Source organism: Taeniopygia guttata, chromosome 5, assembly GCF_048771995.1.
Source record: "Taeniopygia guttata chromosome 5, bTaeGut7.mat, whole genome shotgun sequence".
In the NCBI taxonomy this organism is placed as follows: domain Eukaryota; kingdom Metazoa; phylum Chordata; class Aves; order Passeriformes; family Estrildidae; genus Taeniopygia; species Taeniopygia guttata.
The window spans coordinates 31,881,539-31,895,803 of record NC_133030.1 but is presented as its reverse complement, the minus strand read 5'-3'; the positions used below and the strand labels follow the sequence as shown (position 1 = coordinate 31,895,803).

Genomic DNA, 14,265 nt, shown 5'->3' with positions numbered 1-14,265 from the left:
TAATTAAAGCCTGTTTGAAAGAGTGGTAGAAAAATCACTAGATTGCCCTAGTTGGGTATGAGCCCCTATCCCTGTTTTGCCCAAGGCAAAAATGTCCTCATTGCAATTTTATTTAGACAAATTCAACCCTTGAAGTATTTGACACTTGGAACCAAACTACACACTAGCCACAGGGTTCAACTTATTTTTGTCTAAAATCAGCTGCAGCAGGGCTCTGGTGCTGTCTCACTGCTGTCTGTTGCTCAGTACTTCAGAAATCACACAAAGGGTCATGTGGGTCACTTCCCTCATGTTGAGAAAGAAACTCAGGCCAGGTTAGATGAGCTGCATATGGAAAGGAAAGTAAGGGCATACGGGGCAAAGGGATAACAGATTTTTGAGCTGACTTCATCTTTGATATTCTGCAGTTGTTTAAAGGAGTAGGCAACAGGAGCTTTGTCACAGCTATGAGTGAAATTTTATTTTAGAACCTCTGTTTAAGAAAAAATGTGTTTTTGAAGATATTATTCAAAGAAATAAATTCATTTAACATCAGCAGAATTCTACAATATTTTCCTTCCTGTAGGGTTCTTTCTCATATATTATTCTCACTCAGACAATATATTGTTGATGGGAAAGTAGTCATTCTTCTATTTTTCCATTCTCAGCTGGCCTCCTTAAAATGTCCCATTGTAGATTTGCATCAGATTACTATTGTAGTCATTTCTAGCGCAAGTAAAATCAACAAATTTCCTCTCTCATCTTTCCTTCTTGTCTTTAAGGCATTCTAGAAAGTCCAAGTGGCCAGCTCCCTGCTCAGTCTCCCAAAAGGCCTTTCTTCATTTTTTGATGTTAGCTCTGTGCAAGGATTCTTGCCTTCACTCTTCTTTGGCTAAGTCAGTAATTCTTGGTTCTTTCTAATAATTTAATCCCCTCTGCTCCTATGATTTACACCAAGCTGGAAGGTGGAGGTGAGTTCCTCCCCAACTTTTTGTTTGTCAGGTTTTGCTGCCTTTAAGAATGCTGCTGGTCTTTGGTGTGAAGATGGGCACTTGGAGTGAGGCTGATAGGGATGTTCTCCAAACTTAACTGGGACAAGGAAATACAATTCCCTCAGAGAGGTTTCTTTTGACAGGCCCAGTTATTGTCCATATGTCCTATAGCTGGATGGTTCAGGCACAGTTATAAATTGCTATGTTTATATATATGTTAAACTGATTAATGTGAACCCCTACTTTTGCTGAAGCTCAGGTGACATTTACTGTTTTACTCTCCTCCTGAACTGCTTAGTGTGAAGGGAAAAAAACAAACCAAACCACAAATCCATGCCAGTTTCAGCACCTTTGCCTTTATGATTGACAGCTTTCCTCCACTGCTGGGTTAAGACCACTGCAAGTGGGAATTCCTTCTCCTGAATTAATTAAATCTGTATTGTTATTGCCTTTGATCTACTGCCATAGGAACCGGAACGAGCACTGGAAAACCTCAATTTTTGTCCATTTCTTACACAACTAGGTCTGGACAGATTATTAAAAGGATCATTTAGAAGATGGTGGGCAGAATAGTCCCCTCCCAAAGCTGCCCTTGAGACTGACGGTTTCTGTGGAAACTGCCTGGGAACAGTTACAGACCTCTAGTGGCTCTGTTTATATAGCTCATCTATTTCCTCATTGCTCACCAGCACAGTATTTTGGAAAGCCATATAGAAGTTTCCCATAAGGATTACAAAACAGTGTCATTTCATCTTCTCTGCATTTCCCATCCCGTTGTCTGTTTTATTTTCCTCACCATAACATCTGTCCCACATCACGGAGAGATTTCACAATTGGAAACCTGCTATAAATTATGACACAGAGTTAAAAGACTTCAGTGTTTGCTCTCTGCTATTTTTTCAAGGGACTTTGGGTTAACCACCTCTTTAAAATAAGCCTTTTTTTTTTTTTTTTTTTTTTTTTTTTTTTTTTTGCTATTTATATACTAGTGTTTGTAAAAGCTGTCTTTGGAAACTGGAAAAAAAAAAAAAAAAAGAATATTTCTGTCCTTCCTGCTTGTATCCTTTTCCATTTATCTTCCATGGAGTTCCTAGAGAAACACAAATTTCTCTAAGTGTTTGCATAAAATAATCTTTATCAAGCTCTGTTCCTAATGGCCCACAGGGACTACAGGTAAAAAAACAGTTTCTCACACTGTGGAAGCTTTAGGGCTCCAAGTGCCAGACTGTGTCATTGCTGCCAGGACTGCAGGCTGAACTGGCCTCTGGTTCCAACCAAAATGGAAACAAAAGTCCTGAATTATATAAAAGACAGGCTATTCTGCTTGGCTCTATAGGAGGCTGCAATAGCATGCAATCCTAGGAACAGTCAGAGTGACAAAGTTTCATCTTTACTTTGGCTTTACACACTGTTTTGCACTGGTCAGTCAAGGTTAGTTTCACATATCATCACCATGTGGGAACCAGACACATTTAAATGAGAGACCTACAGGACTATATTCTCACAATCCAAGGACATCTGAGTCTTTGGTGACTTCACCTGTCACTTCAGCCTTTTTTCTCTGAACCAGAAAGCAGCACATGTATCTCCTGCTCTTGTTCTCACTCACAAATGAGATCACTGCAAACCACAAACATGGAGTACTTGCAATGCTCTACAGCATCAGCCTTGCATCCTCCAGCAGCCAGGAGAGAATCAGAGATTCATACGGCTGGGAGGAATCTCAGAAAATCACTCAGTCCAGACTCATGTCCCAAGGCAGGATCATTATACTTATGTCACACTTGGCAAGGGCTTGTCTAACCTCTTCCTAAAAGCAGGATGGTGATTCCACACCCTCCTCAGATACTTCTGTATGTAATTACCCTTACTGCATGCCATCTTCTAACATCCAACCCCAACCTCCTTTTCTGTAGTTTAAGCTCATTACTTGTCCTATCCATCATCTATATGGTGAACAATTTATTCCCCTTTTCTTCCCAGCCACTTTTCACGTATCTGGCAGCAGTAACCCTATCTTGCCCCAGTCTTCTCTAGACTTAAGAAAGTCAATTTGTTCATTTTTCCCTCCTAGCTGTGTTTTTCAGGGCCTCTGATTATTCCCCAGTTGTCCTCTGGACCTTGTCTTGAGCACAGCACCCAAAGCTGGACATTACACTCCAACTGCTCACAGACAACTGAACAGAATGATTATTTGTGGAGTTCACCTCTAAGCACAAATCCTAGTAAAGCACTTGTCCTTTTTACATTAGCAATTAACTCAGATTTGAATTGCAACCTGGAATATCTCTCAGATCTTTTTATGCAGTGCTGCTACTTACTCAAAAATTCACTGTCCTATATAAATAGAATTATTTTTTCTTGGTAATGCCCAAGCATAGAAACTGAGAACTGTCCTTACTGAAATGAATCCTATTTTTAAGGCTATTTGTCTAAATATTTTTTTTATGTAGCCTTATATTTCAGATTACCCATAGTACCCTTCCAGATTTGTGGTAGCCAAGAATGTAATATTTTCTATTCCATTGTCCAAGCTGTTCATAATCCCCTTAAATCAGACTGAACCAGTATAGATTCCCACCAACTCTTCTTGATCCATCGTTCCCTTTTAAAAGTATAGCTAATAAGTCTTTTCTTCAGGCAGTTTTCCAATCAGCATTCCATCATCCCAGACCAGCTCCGTCTATCACAGACTCCCTTAATTAAATTTGCTTTGGAGTATCATGTTACACTGTGACAAAAGCCTCACCACCAGCAAAATATAGGAATACTATTGCTTGTCCCTTATCAATGCGGGTTCTTTATTCTGTCATGAAAGGAAATTTGACCTGTTTTACACAATTTGTTTTTGACAAATCTGTGCTGGCCATTATTCATCTCTTTGTTTTGTTTTAGGTGCTTACCAAAGTTTGATTGTTTGTTCCAGTATTTTTCCGGGAATTGAAGTCAAACTGAACAATCTGTAATCCCTGGCTCCTCCTTTTTTCCCTTTTAAAGACCGGAACTACGTCTGCACTTTTCCAGGCTTCCAAGTATGATCTCTGGGCTCCATAAAGCATCCCAGGAGCTGGGCGAGGTTACACTTAGAGCTTTTGTGGTTAAATAACTAACTGGCTGTAGCAATTACCCAAGGACGAAATTCATCTGTCCCAACCAACTTCAGCACTATCTGAAGGAACTTTTGATCTAGCCTTCATTATAATTTTGTGATCTCACCGCTCTCTGTCATTGACATTGATTGCAATATTTGTCTGAAGTGATAACAAATGCAAAAAGGGTATGAAGCACCCTGGCACACTAGCCAGGAACTGTCTGGAGCCTTTCTTCCACAATGGGCAGCATGCTTTTGGTCACCTACGTCTTCCTCTTGCTGCTGAAGTAGTGATGGGAAAATTAATTGTCATTTAAAGTCTCTTGCTAATTGACTCCCATTTTGCTGCGTGACCTTTGTGATTTTGTTGCCATATATCTAGCCCAGCTTCTGTATGCTCATTTCCTCAAGGCTGAGATCAAAGCAGAGCTGATGATTTCTCAAAGTGGATCTGTTATTATATCTCCTGTGGATAGCTGATGCTTGTTACTGTTCTCTGCAAGCTGCTTTTTACATAACCAGAGCTTCTCCCTTGCCCAGGGTCCAAAATTACGTGCCTTTAGTTACTGAGCAAATGGTTTTAATGGAATCACTACTGGTTTTCTTGGTCTAGGAAAGACCAGAAGCCTGATATTTGTTTCCATCTCGTACCAATTGTTAAGCTCTACCTGGGAACATTCAGTCTCTGCTAGTCAAATATTGTTTAACTTCCTGACCTTACCATAACTGGTAGGTGTAAATAAAAATAATTTTTAATCCAGATCAGAATTTTACATAGTCCCAAATACTGGAAGTGTTTAAAGCCAGAAGTATTCTTCAGTTTCATCTCAGCTGCTCATTAGAAAATAATATTTTCTCATTTGGGTACTTTTTTTGCTGGCTTCTCTCAGCTGGCCTGCCAAGCTTGAGGGCAGAACAGACTAAGCTGATGGAGAGGGGAATATGTTTTTATTTTCATATGTATGAAAAACTAAGAATTCACTGGTAATGTAATGGCTCTGAAGTCATGCCTGCACAGAAGCTCTAACTTACCTTCCACTGTCACATATTCTTCTCACCAGTAAAGACTCAAAAGGTCCCTGCTCAAGGAAGCTGAAGCAGTTCCACCAAGTCTGTAAATAAAGTAGTGTTGCACTGCTATAATGGTGCTCTGACAAAAGAGCAGCCTGAGCAGCCAAAAGGGGAAGGAGTTCAGCTGGTCCTTCTGTTGCCCAAGGGGAAGCGAATTTCAGATAGTACTTCTGTTCCCTTCGGTTATGATTCACCACAAATGAACAGCTAAAACATCAGTTGATAGTAAGGCCATGCAAACAGGGACTTCCACAAGTGGAGACTCAGAGGAAAAAGCAGAGAAAGCTGGCCCCTTGCCCAACTGTGAGTCGCCTTCCTTCCCATTATGCTGCTTTTGTTTTTAGGGTTCCTGGTGTTTTGCAGTGTCAGCCAGTTGCCAGAGAGGAGAAGACAGCCTTGCATGGGTTTTAGTTATGCCTCAGACCACAGGCACCAACCAGACCCTACTGCAGGATATGTTCTCTACTACCAGCTGCTGTTAAACCAAAGCAACCTTGATCATAAATCAAGTAACAGAACACCCTGCTGATAAACTGCAGTATAAAGAAACTTGCACAACATTTGTGGTTTGTTACAGGTTAACACTGGAAGGAGAGAACCATAAGGGCTGTGTTGCCGTCTTCTAAAAGAGTTCTTATCCAATCTTGTAATGACAACTTTCCATGAGAGAAAAATTGCCTCTTCTTCTCAGCCTGGACAACCTGCACCATTAGCACAATATCCCCTGTTCAGCCACCCTTAACGTGCTTACTGGTGTGGTTTTGTTGTGCTTTGTTGGATCTTGTTGGATTTGTTGCATCTTGTTTTGACTTGTCTTACTTCTTCTTCATGTCAATATCTAAAGATCATTTGTGACTCTTGTGTAAAGACCCTGATGCACAGAGGCACTTACTGTATCACATCTAAAATGCAAGAGAGCATGACAGCAACAATTCCAGTTCTTATAAAGAATTGCTGGAGACTACTTTTCAAGAAACAAGTGAAAAAACACCATGCTTGGAAAGAAGGGACAGAAGACTGTTGTCAAGCTGACAAAGGTAAGCATTAAGTAATTCAAACAACAGACAAGTTTTCCACTGTCCTGTACGTGTTACCACTGTTAAGACCAGGTACAAAGTTAGTACAAAGTGAATTAAACCAGACAGTGCTATAGGGCAATGGATGAGATTGACAGAAGACTACAATGGCCTGTCTTTCCATTTCTATTTTACAAATCTAATGAGCAAACAAAGCCTCTTTGCACTTGCATTTGCCTGCTCTGCATGAGACCCCAAATGAGTGGAGATGTGTAGGGTGAATGAAGGAGCATCATGAAAATTTGTGTGGCCATACACACATATGACACCAGGGTTAATGAAAGGTCCTTAAAAAGTTTCTCCTTACCAGTATGTCCCATTAGGTAAACCTGTGTTTATGTGAGGAATGCATTTACTAATTCAGACTATATTAGCAAAATCAGCCTGTCTGCTAACATGGGCCAGCCTGGCAAAGTAAGGCATAACACTGACATCCCATTCCCCCATATCTCATCATACTTTTGGGTACAGTTCTGCTGAAAAATTGGAGATAAAAAGACTGAAACATGGGGAAAAGAAAGTGGGGGATGTGCTAGATATGGAACACCTGATCCCCCTTAAGAAGAAATCCCTCGGGGGGGAAAAAAAAAAAGGATTGTCTTAAAACAGTCTGCAGAAGAAGGATGGGCTGATACCTGAAGGAGATTAAGCCAGGAAAGCTTTATTAAGGCTGAACTGCCATGTGTAAAATCCATCACTTTCCAATGCAGCAAGGCTCTCTATGTGCTCCTATAGCTGGAGGGGAGGGGAAACTCTTGAAAGTAGGAGGAGAGATGAATAAAAACATATTTGCACATTTAAAGGCTGTTCTTGCCTTTGGAAATGGCTAACTTTATCCTTTCTAGTACAAGTGAGCAGTCCATGTCATCACCTGCATAGCAGGAGTGGAATTCTTGGCCAGAGGGAAGTACAAAGGTAGGGAGAAAGACCTCTAGGTGAGAGAGGCTAAATTATTTCTTTACAATAATGGATTGCTTTTTAATAAGAACTGTGAGGTGATTTTTCAAAGCCTCCTTTAGGGTCCATGAAAGAAAGGATCAAGTAAAGCCATCAAAAATCCCTAAAAATTTTTGTTAGGTGTGGTGGAGTTTTGCAGAGACGACATGCCGTTTGTCACTGCTGTCCCACCCCAGTGCCCAGAGCTGTTCTGGCTGGCACAGCTGCAGTCACACCACCCCTTTCTGTCCCCACAAGAAAGTGAGTGCTCATTTCATTACTCTGTGAGTAAAAAGCTGCATGGGGCAGGTGCTCACTTCAGTTTTGTGGTCCATAATTTATTCAGACTTTCAAAATGGAGCTCTGGTTAGCAACCTGACTAATTTTCAGATGGAAAGAAAGAATGCACTGTCCATCACTTCATTCTCCCACTGTGTTGCCAGCAAAGGATTAAGCCCTACCCTGGTTTGCTCTGCTGGGCACAGACCTAGGAAGGTTCACTATGAGCCTGCAGCCTCCTGCATTCTGGAGCTCTTCAATTTATCTGCACTGACTGAGACATGCTGTGGTGGGATTCTTTGCTCCTGGGGCAGCCAGCACAGGCCACAGCCAGAGGGAAGACACTTCCCAGAGATCCCAAGGAAATAACTGTGTGAGGTTTAGCTAGGCAGCACTTTGTTTCTCTACGTGAATCTTCTCAAATCACATGCTTGCTCTGGTTTTGTAAAGGCAGATCAAATGAAGTAAACAAAACTACTTCCAAGGCAAACATTTCACATTTACATTCATACTTGATGTCTGATATCCCTGAGGTCCCTGTGTCTTACTTAACTTCTATCTTGCTATTTCTCAGAAGGCTGGATGAGCTGAGAGAAGGAAACAATAATGGGCTGTGGGACCTCTTTCACTTGGAGCCTACACTTCTCTCAAGCAGTGCCCTTTGTTGAGGCTCCACTTTGCTTTACAGATGTTTAAAGCATTAATTAAAAAAAAGACCAAAAGAAACAAAAAAAAAAAAACTTCTAGGAAAACAATTATACATTGATTTCTATCAAACATTTGGCAAGGAAATGATCCTTCCTGCCCCCACTTCAATAAAAGAATTCCCCATCATGGGGGTGTCAGGAGAAAGAGAGTGAAATAAGATAACTCTGCTCAGCTTGCCTCAATTTAATGAGCTCCTTTAGGCCTTATCATTCACCGTGTGCTTTCCCTCGTTGTAAACTTCTCAGCCTCATCAAAAAGAGCTCTTTTTTTTCCGATTCTTTTTTTTTTTTTAATCAGATTTTGTTTGATCAGCCCTTTTCCCTTTCTTTCCACAATCCCCCACATCACGCTGGAACTGGTACCAGTGGTGCATGTCAGCATGCCCTAGCAACAGAGAGATTAAAGGCACTACCAGCTCCAGAGGACAGGCCAGCTCAGACTTACTAATTAACTGCAGTGAAAGAAGTGAATGAGAACAGCCTTTTCTTTTGGGCAGAGGAGGCACTAGAGGTGGATGAAGGAGTTCAGCTAAATGAAGGTTTCCCTCCCCCAAAACATGTGTCAATATTCAGACCAATCCTTTCTTAATAAGACTTTGTGTATGTACAGGGTTTGTATGGATGGGAAAAGGCTGACAGCAGTCAACCCTGATGCAGAAATACACAGATGAGAGTGAAGTCAAACCATGGCTGACCCCTGCCTCAAGCACCCAGCTTCCTCTCATTGCTGGGACTCATGCATCAGATGTTGGTCACTCTTGAGAGGCAGATCCAAGTGTGGCACCGTGGGATATGCATGCCCCAGGCTATGCCCATCCCTCAGGCACCAGCTGGTGTGCCACACTGCTGCCCACTGTGCCACACTGCTGTCTGTCTCTGGGCTCCACGGGGCTTGTGGGAGGGGGGCAGCAGGAGGGTCAAAGCTGTGAACCCCAGGAGTGTGCAGGACAGGGCTATGGCTCAGCAAGGGAGGTCAGGCAGGTCTGCAAATCTGCCAGAGGTCAGGCTGGACCCTCCAGGGGTTTGTAAGGAAACATGAGCAGTCCTCCTGTCCCTTCCAAACCTTGGCATGTTCCTGGTCCCCACCATTACCAACCATACCCAGGTATATCAGGCTAAAGGTTCCTTTCACACTGAATCCCCGTCAGGGCCTGTTCATTTTCTGTCACCCGTAGCCTCTGCTGGTAAATCTTTTCTGAATTATCTGAATTATGAAACACTTATGTCTCTTTTTTTTTTTTTTTTTTTTTTTTTCTTTTTTTAAACTGTTACTGTTTGTTGCTGCTTACTGGTGTTTTGCCGTGGGTGTGGAAGTGAAACTGCTGATATTCCTGTGAGCAGGGCAGGGCAGCTGGTGTTCCTGACCCCAGCAGGAAGCACCAGACACGATGACGGGCAGCAACTTCTGGTAATTCTCCAGCCCGTTTTGCTAATCTACAAAGGCTTAGCCAAACTGGGTAAGTTTTTTAAATCTTTGCAGCTTGGTGGTTTACCCAAACCAAGCAGGTATGTCCTTGCTGCATTGCAGTAGGGCGGCTGGGATGGGGCCCCGTGCCCCTGCCAGGTGGGCAGGAAAGGGGGGGCCTGGCCATCAGGAATGCCCTGCTGTGCCATGGCTGCTGAGCCGCCTTCTCCTGTAGAGAGCACCTCCCAGAAGCCAACAAAACCTCCCAGGTGGGGTGAATCTGAAGCCCAGGAGCTTTATTCCCTGCTCAAACACAAGGAATGCCAGTCCACCATTCAGGATCCCCATCCCACAGCAGTGCCTGCCAACCCCTGGGGCTGGAGGCACCCACATGTCTTCCCTTGGCATGCAGTGCCTGACACAGGCAGCGTGGCCATGGCAGCTGACAGCCTGTGGGAGGACAGGGCAGGCATGTGGGTTCCTAGGCCCCATAGCTCCCCTGGGACATGCCACATCCGTGGCAGGCACAGTGCTGGGTACAGCGTGTTCATGGCCTGGGGAAGGGTTACATGACTAGTTAGCTTTCTCCCACTTCTGCTTAGCAATACACCAACCTCCCCAAATATTCTGAAAAGGGAACTTTTTTCAGTAACAGTTCTGCACCTCATTCTGAGTGTGTTATCTTCTCTGAGAAAAGCTATGGAAAAATGTACAATCTTTCAAAACAGAGTTGTGCCTTTGCATATTTAGCATTGGATCTGCTGGTATTAGAAACAAAGTCAGATTTTATTACTTTTTATTTCTTCTAGCCCTGCAGCACCAACACAGACAAGCCATGTAATAAACTGCAGAATCTTTTCTTTATTGACAACCAGAAATTATTATTTCTTTTTTTTTTTTACTGTATATTGGTTCAACCCTAGCTTTGCTAACACACCATAAGTCATATATACTATTTTGTAGCTTCATAAAACTTGTAATTTTTTTTTATTCAGGTGTACTGCTTTCTAGAGTTAATCTCTGTGGCCTTCAATTAAATTTGCCTGGCCTGCTGTTGATTTCATATTCTTAAATTTTGCAGGACCTTGCCATATGTATTTGTACATAATCACTTTTCAGCTCAGTCCTGTACTTGAAATCTGCTACTGCCTGCAATGTTCTGGGGCTTGAGAAGGGAAGAAGTTCTCCAGAGCTGCAGGTCACTGATGGAAACACAGAAGGGTTAATTGGCTGCTTCCTGCAGGGACTATTTCATGGGATACTTTGGATCTCAAATGCTAAAAAGGGACATGAAACAATAATCCCTTAGAGACCATGCTAAATAATTCAAGGTCAGTTAAAACAAAACAAACCAAAAAACCCAACAAAATAAAAACAACACACCTTTAAAGCATTTTGTTGCAAGAGTTTGGCCTTTCTTAATAATATAGCTGGGAGGAACAGGCTATCTGGCTGCCTTCCGAAAGGCCTTGTTATGGTATTTAATAAACCCCAGGGATCATTACACTGTAAGTGTGCATCGTGTTTATATGGATGCATTGGGCAACCTATTACAATGCTAGGGGTTAAAAGTCATTTCCGTGGATTCCCAACCAAGATAAACTCATCCACACCCCGAGGTGAATAGTACTTAAAGCCGTGTTTGTAAAAAGAAGGCAGTCAGGTTTTCCAGCACCTGGAAAATGGCAGGCTTATCTGTTAGTTATCTCTCACGTTCGGCTTTTATATGTAAATTTGTCAGCAGGAGCAGTAATCGATAGCCAGTGTTCTCTGGGGCTGGGGCTGGGCCAGCATCTACCCCAGCTGCAGCAGAAGGGGCACCAGGCTGGGAGCAGCACCCTCCCACTGTGGCTCTCTTCGGGGAACTCCTGAGGCTGGCTCCCCTTAGACCACCAGAACCTGCCAGCCAGAGCTGCGTGAAAGAGATAAATTCCTTCCAGACAGAATACAAAGAGAAGGTTTAGACCATTTTACACTGCTTAAACTGCTGCTTGCCTCAACTAGATTATTGCCAGATAATGGAATATTCTAATAGTACCTGAATTAAGCAGGATATTTTTAACACATATATGTGTGTGTGTATATAAACAAACGCCCACCCATGGAAATATAGCTGGGGTGACTCTCTTAAGTTTTCTGAGAAGAGGACTGTGGGTTGAGACCAAATGCGGAAAACATTACCCAGAAGGTGTTGGAGAAAGACGGAACAAAAACCCCCAGTGCCTCACGTGCAGCAAAAGTGGCTGTTACGTCCATACAGACACACAAACAGGAAACAGTTTCCCTCGTCATGCCTCGCACACACCGCTGGAACAAAAGCACAGTGCCTTGCAAGACCGAAAAAACCACAGCGGGATCTCAGACGAGAACCACCGGATCCAAACCACCCGGTACCAGCCTGCTGCCGCGGATGGGGCAAACGCAGCTGCTGGTGGGCAGCACAGCAGGGCAAGCAGCAGCCCTGCGGAAAGAAAGCCGGGCTTTAACCATTGCAGGCACTCCGGCCACCTCGTTCAAAAGCTGCAGTGTGCAGTGTAAATAGCTGCAGACTGCTTTTCCTCCCGGACAGAACAAGTTGCTTCTTGCTTCCACCTTCTCAAATTTCCGCATAGCCCACAGGCAAAACCGAGCACCTTTGGTTCGGAAAGCAGAGCATTCTTTCCCGGCATCAAAGGGCACGGGGAGGGAGCGTGTGGTGGCCACTTCACACACACACACCAAGGTGCATTTCTTGCTAGCGGCTTTCCAGAGCTGTCTGTGCAGTTACTTGCCTCAGCCTGCTCTGTTCATTAGCACACAGAGGCGTGTACGCCCTTAAACCAACATTACATCACCTGGGATGCTGGAAGTCAGCTGCCCAGTTCCTCACATGGGGCACGCAGGGCTCTGCCAAGTTCTTTGGATGAACGTCACTTTTCTTTCTTCCTTATTTCATGCTTCGTGAGTTGGGGTTTTTTCTCAATATTTGCTTCCAATGAAAGATTAGGTGTGATGGGTGTGGGGTGGATTGCGCTGGTACTGTTGTGTGAAGTAAAGGGATCCATCCATAGGAAAGACATGTGTTGTTTATTAGCAGCTTACATGACCCCAGAAATCCCAAAGCAATATGCTCGACACCAGCAGCACAGTGACTACACAGAATTACGCTCTGTGTAATGGCAGAGTAGGCCCAGCTTGGGCATTAATATGGCTCCAAGGATAACACTTCATTTCACATCTCTGATGGAAAGCTTTTGTAAGAAGTCAAGTACCCACATGGGATTAGAATAATAATAATCTCTTGCACTTCAGTACAAAAAATAGGGTGTGAAATCAAGCAGCTGATCAGTGGTCACAACTTCTACCTTAGCTGCTTTATTCCATTCAACAAACTAAAAAAAATTATGCAGTCCTTACAACACCAGGAGCATAGTTCTTTATCTTGCTTTTACCCATAGGAAATGTGAAACCTCAACAAAACTGGTATTCTTCTGCCAAAGACTTGTAGAAAATGTTTGCTTGGATGGAAAGGGGTGCTAGAGGAAACCAGGCCAGCCCCCGGCCCCAAGCCATGCCCGGAGAGGAGGGTGGCTTGGCTGCAGAAGCTCCTTTTTATCAGTGAACTCAGCAGCTGTGCCTCCTAGTACCCAGCTCTGACCTATTTCACCAGGCACACACGCCACTTTTACACTGGCATCAGCCCAGTGACATCAGTAGGATTACTCCATTCCTGCATTAGGTAAAACTCGGGCGTAAAGAAGACTCACTGAAGAGGAAGATGCTCTTGTAACATTTTGTAGCCCAGACATCCTTTCAGGAGACAAAATTTGGGGGTTTTGCATTTGTTCCTTTTATATCACAAAGTATTAGTCTTTCAGGGGGTATCAGCACCAAGCCAGCATGTTGCCCCTCAGTGTGTCTCTCCTACAGAGAGACCCCAGTCAACAGGTGACTGAGTTGCAATGCCTGATGACAGGAACAGCAGTGAAAGTGCACTGAATTAAGGGCTGCTGGGGTGAGAAGGGAATGCCAGAAAGGCCAGGGAGCCCCACCAGGAGCAGGGACAGTGGCTTGTCTGTAGCACCAGGTGGCCATCACACTTTGCCCCTTCTTGATCAGTCCCTGCAGGACAATGCCAGGGTCCCACAAGGGTGAGCCTCTGGGGTCTAGACATGAAGTAGCGTAGGGGAAACTCATCCGCAGGCTTGCTTGCTAGTGCTGTATTGTGTGGTCTTCCTGTTTTCGCCTCCAGATTGAGCTATTTTCTTTGTTTTCTCTGTTTTGTTTACTTTCATCTGTTTTTTTTCCTCGTTTATTCTCATGCCCTGACCTTTCTTTCTGCTCTGGATGTTCTTTTTCCTTATGACCCTTTAGATTCTTTGCAGCTCCTTTCTCCCCTGCATCTCTCCTTGTGCTTCCTGACATTACCAAGGTCACACGTGTCTTTTTCCTTCTAAGCTCACTCACTAAGTTCTTGTCTTCCATTTTCACTGCTTCAGGATTTCCTTCCATATCCTTTCTCCATTTATTCCATTCACTCTCATTTGTCAGTGGGCACAAGGATCTTCAGCCAACCCTTTAGCTATCAGTTATGGGGATGCTGGAAGCCAGGCCAGCAGAGCCTCTGGAACATGTTAAAAGAAGTAGATGGTGAGATTGGAAAGATGTTCAGAAGCAGAGTGAGCTTGTGGTGTCAGATCAGGGAGATAAAACCTTTGGTTTTAAGTGGTACAGATGCCAACAGCAATGC

The 14,265-nt window shown here is 43.6% G+C and overlaps 1 protein-coding gene across 4 annotated transcripts in view; it reads left to right on the top strand.

Moving 5' to 3' along the window:
- The window catches only part of RAD51B (RAD51 paralog B), a 424,230-nt gene extending 410,862 nt beyond the window's left edge, over positions 1-13,368 (top strand). Inside the window, exons 11-13 of one of the 4 annotated variants that reach the window (XR_012056346.1) lie at positions 5,711-6,170; positions 9,446-9,588; positions 10,618-13,352. Coding sequence is in view for 1 of the 4 variants with exons in the window: in XM_072930101.1 (XP_072786202.1) it covers positions 5,711-5,715 (5 nt within the window). In the remaining 3 variants the exon portion in view is untranslated. Of the gene's footprint in view, positions 1-5,710; positions 9,308-9,445 lie in introns of those variants that run through there. The other 3 variants (XR_012056347.1, XR_012056345.1, XM_072930101.1) reach the window with 3 other exon arrangements.
- The last annotated feature ends 897 nt before the right edge of the window (positions 13,369-14,265 follow it).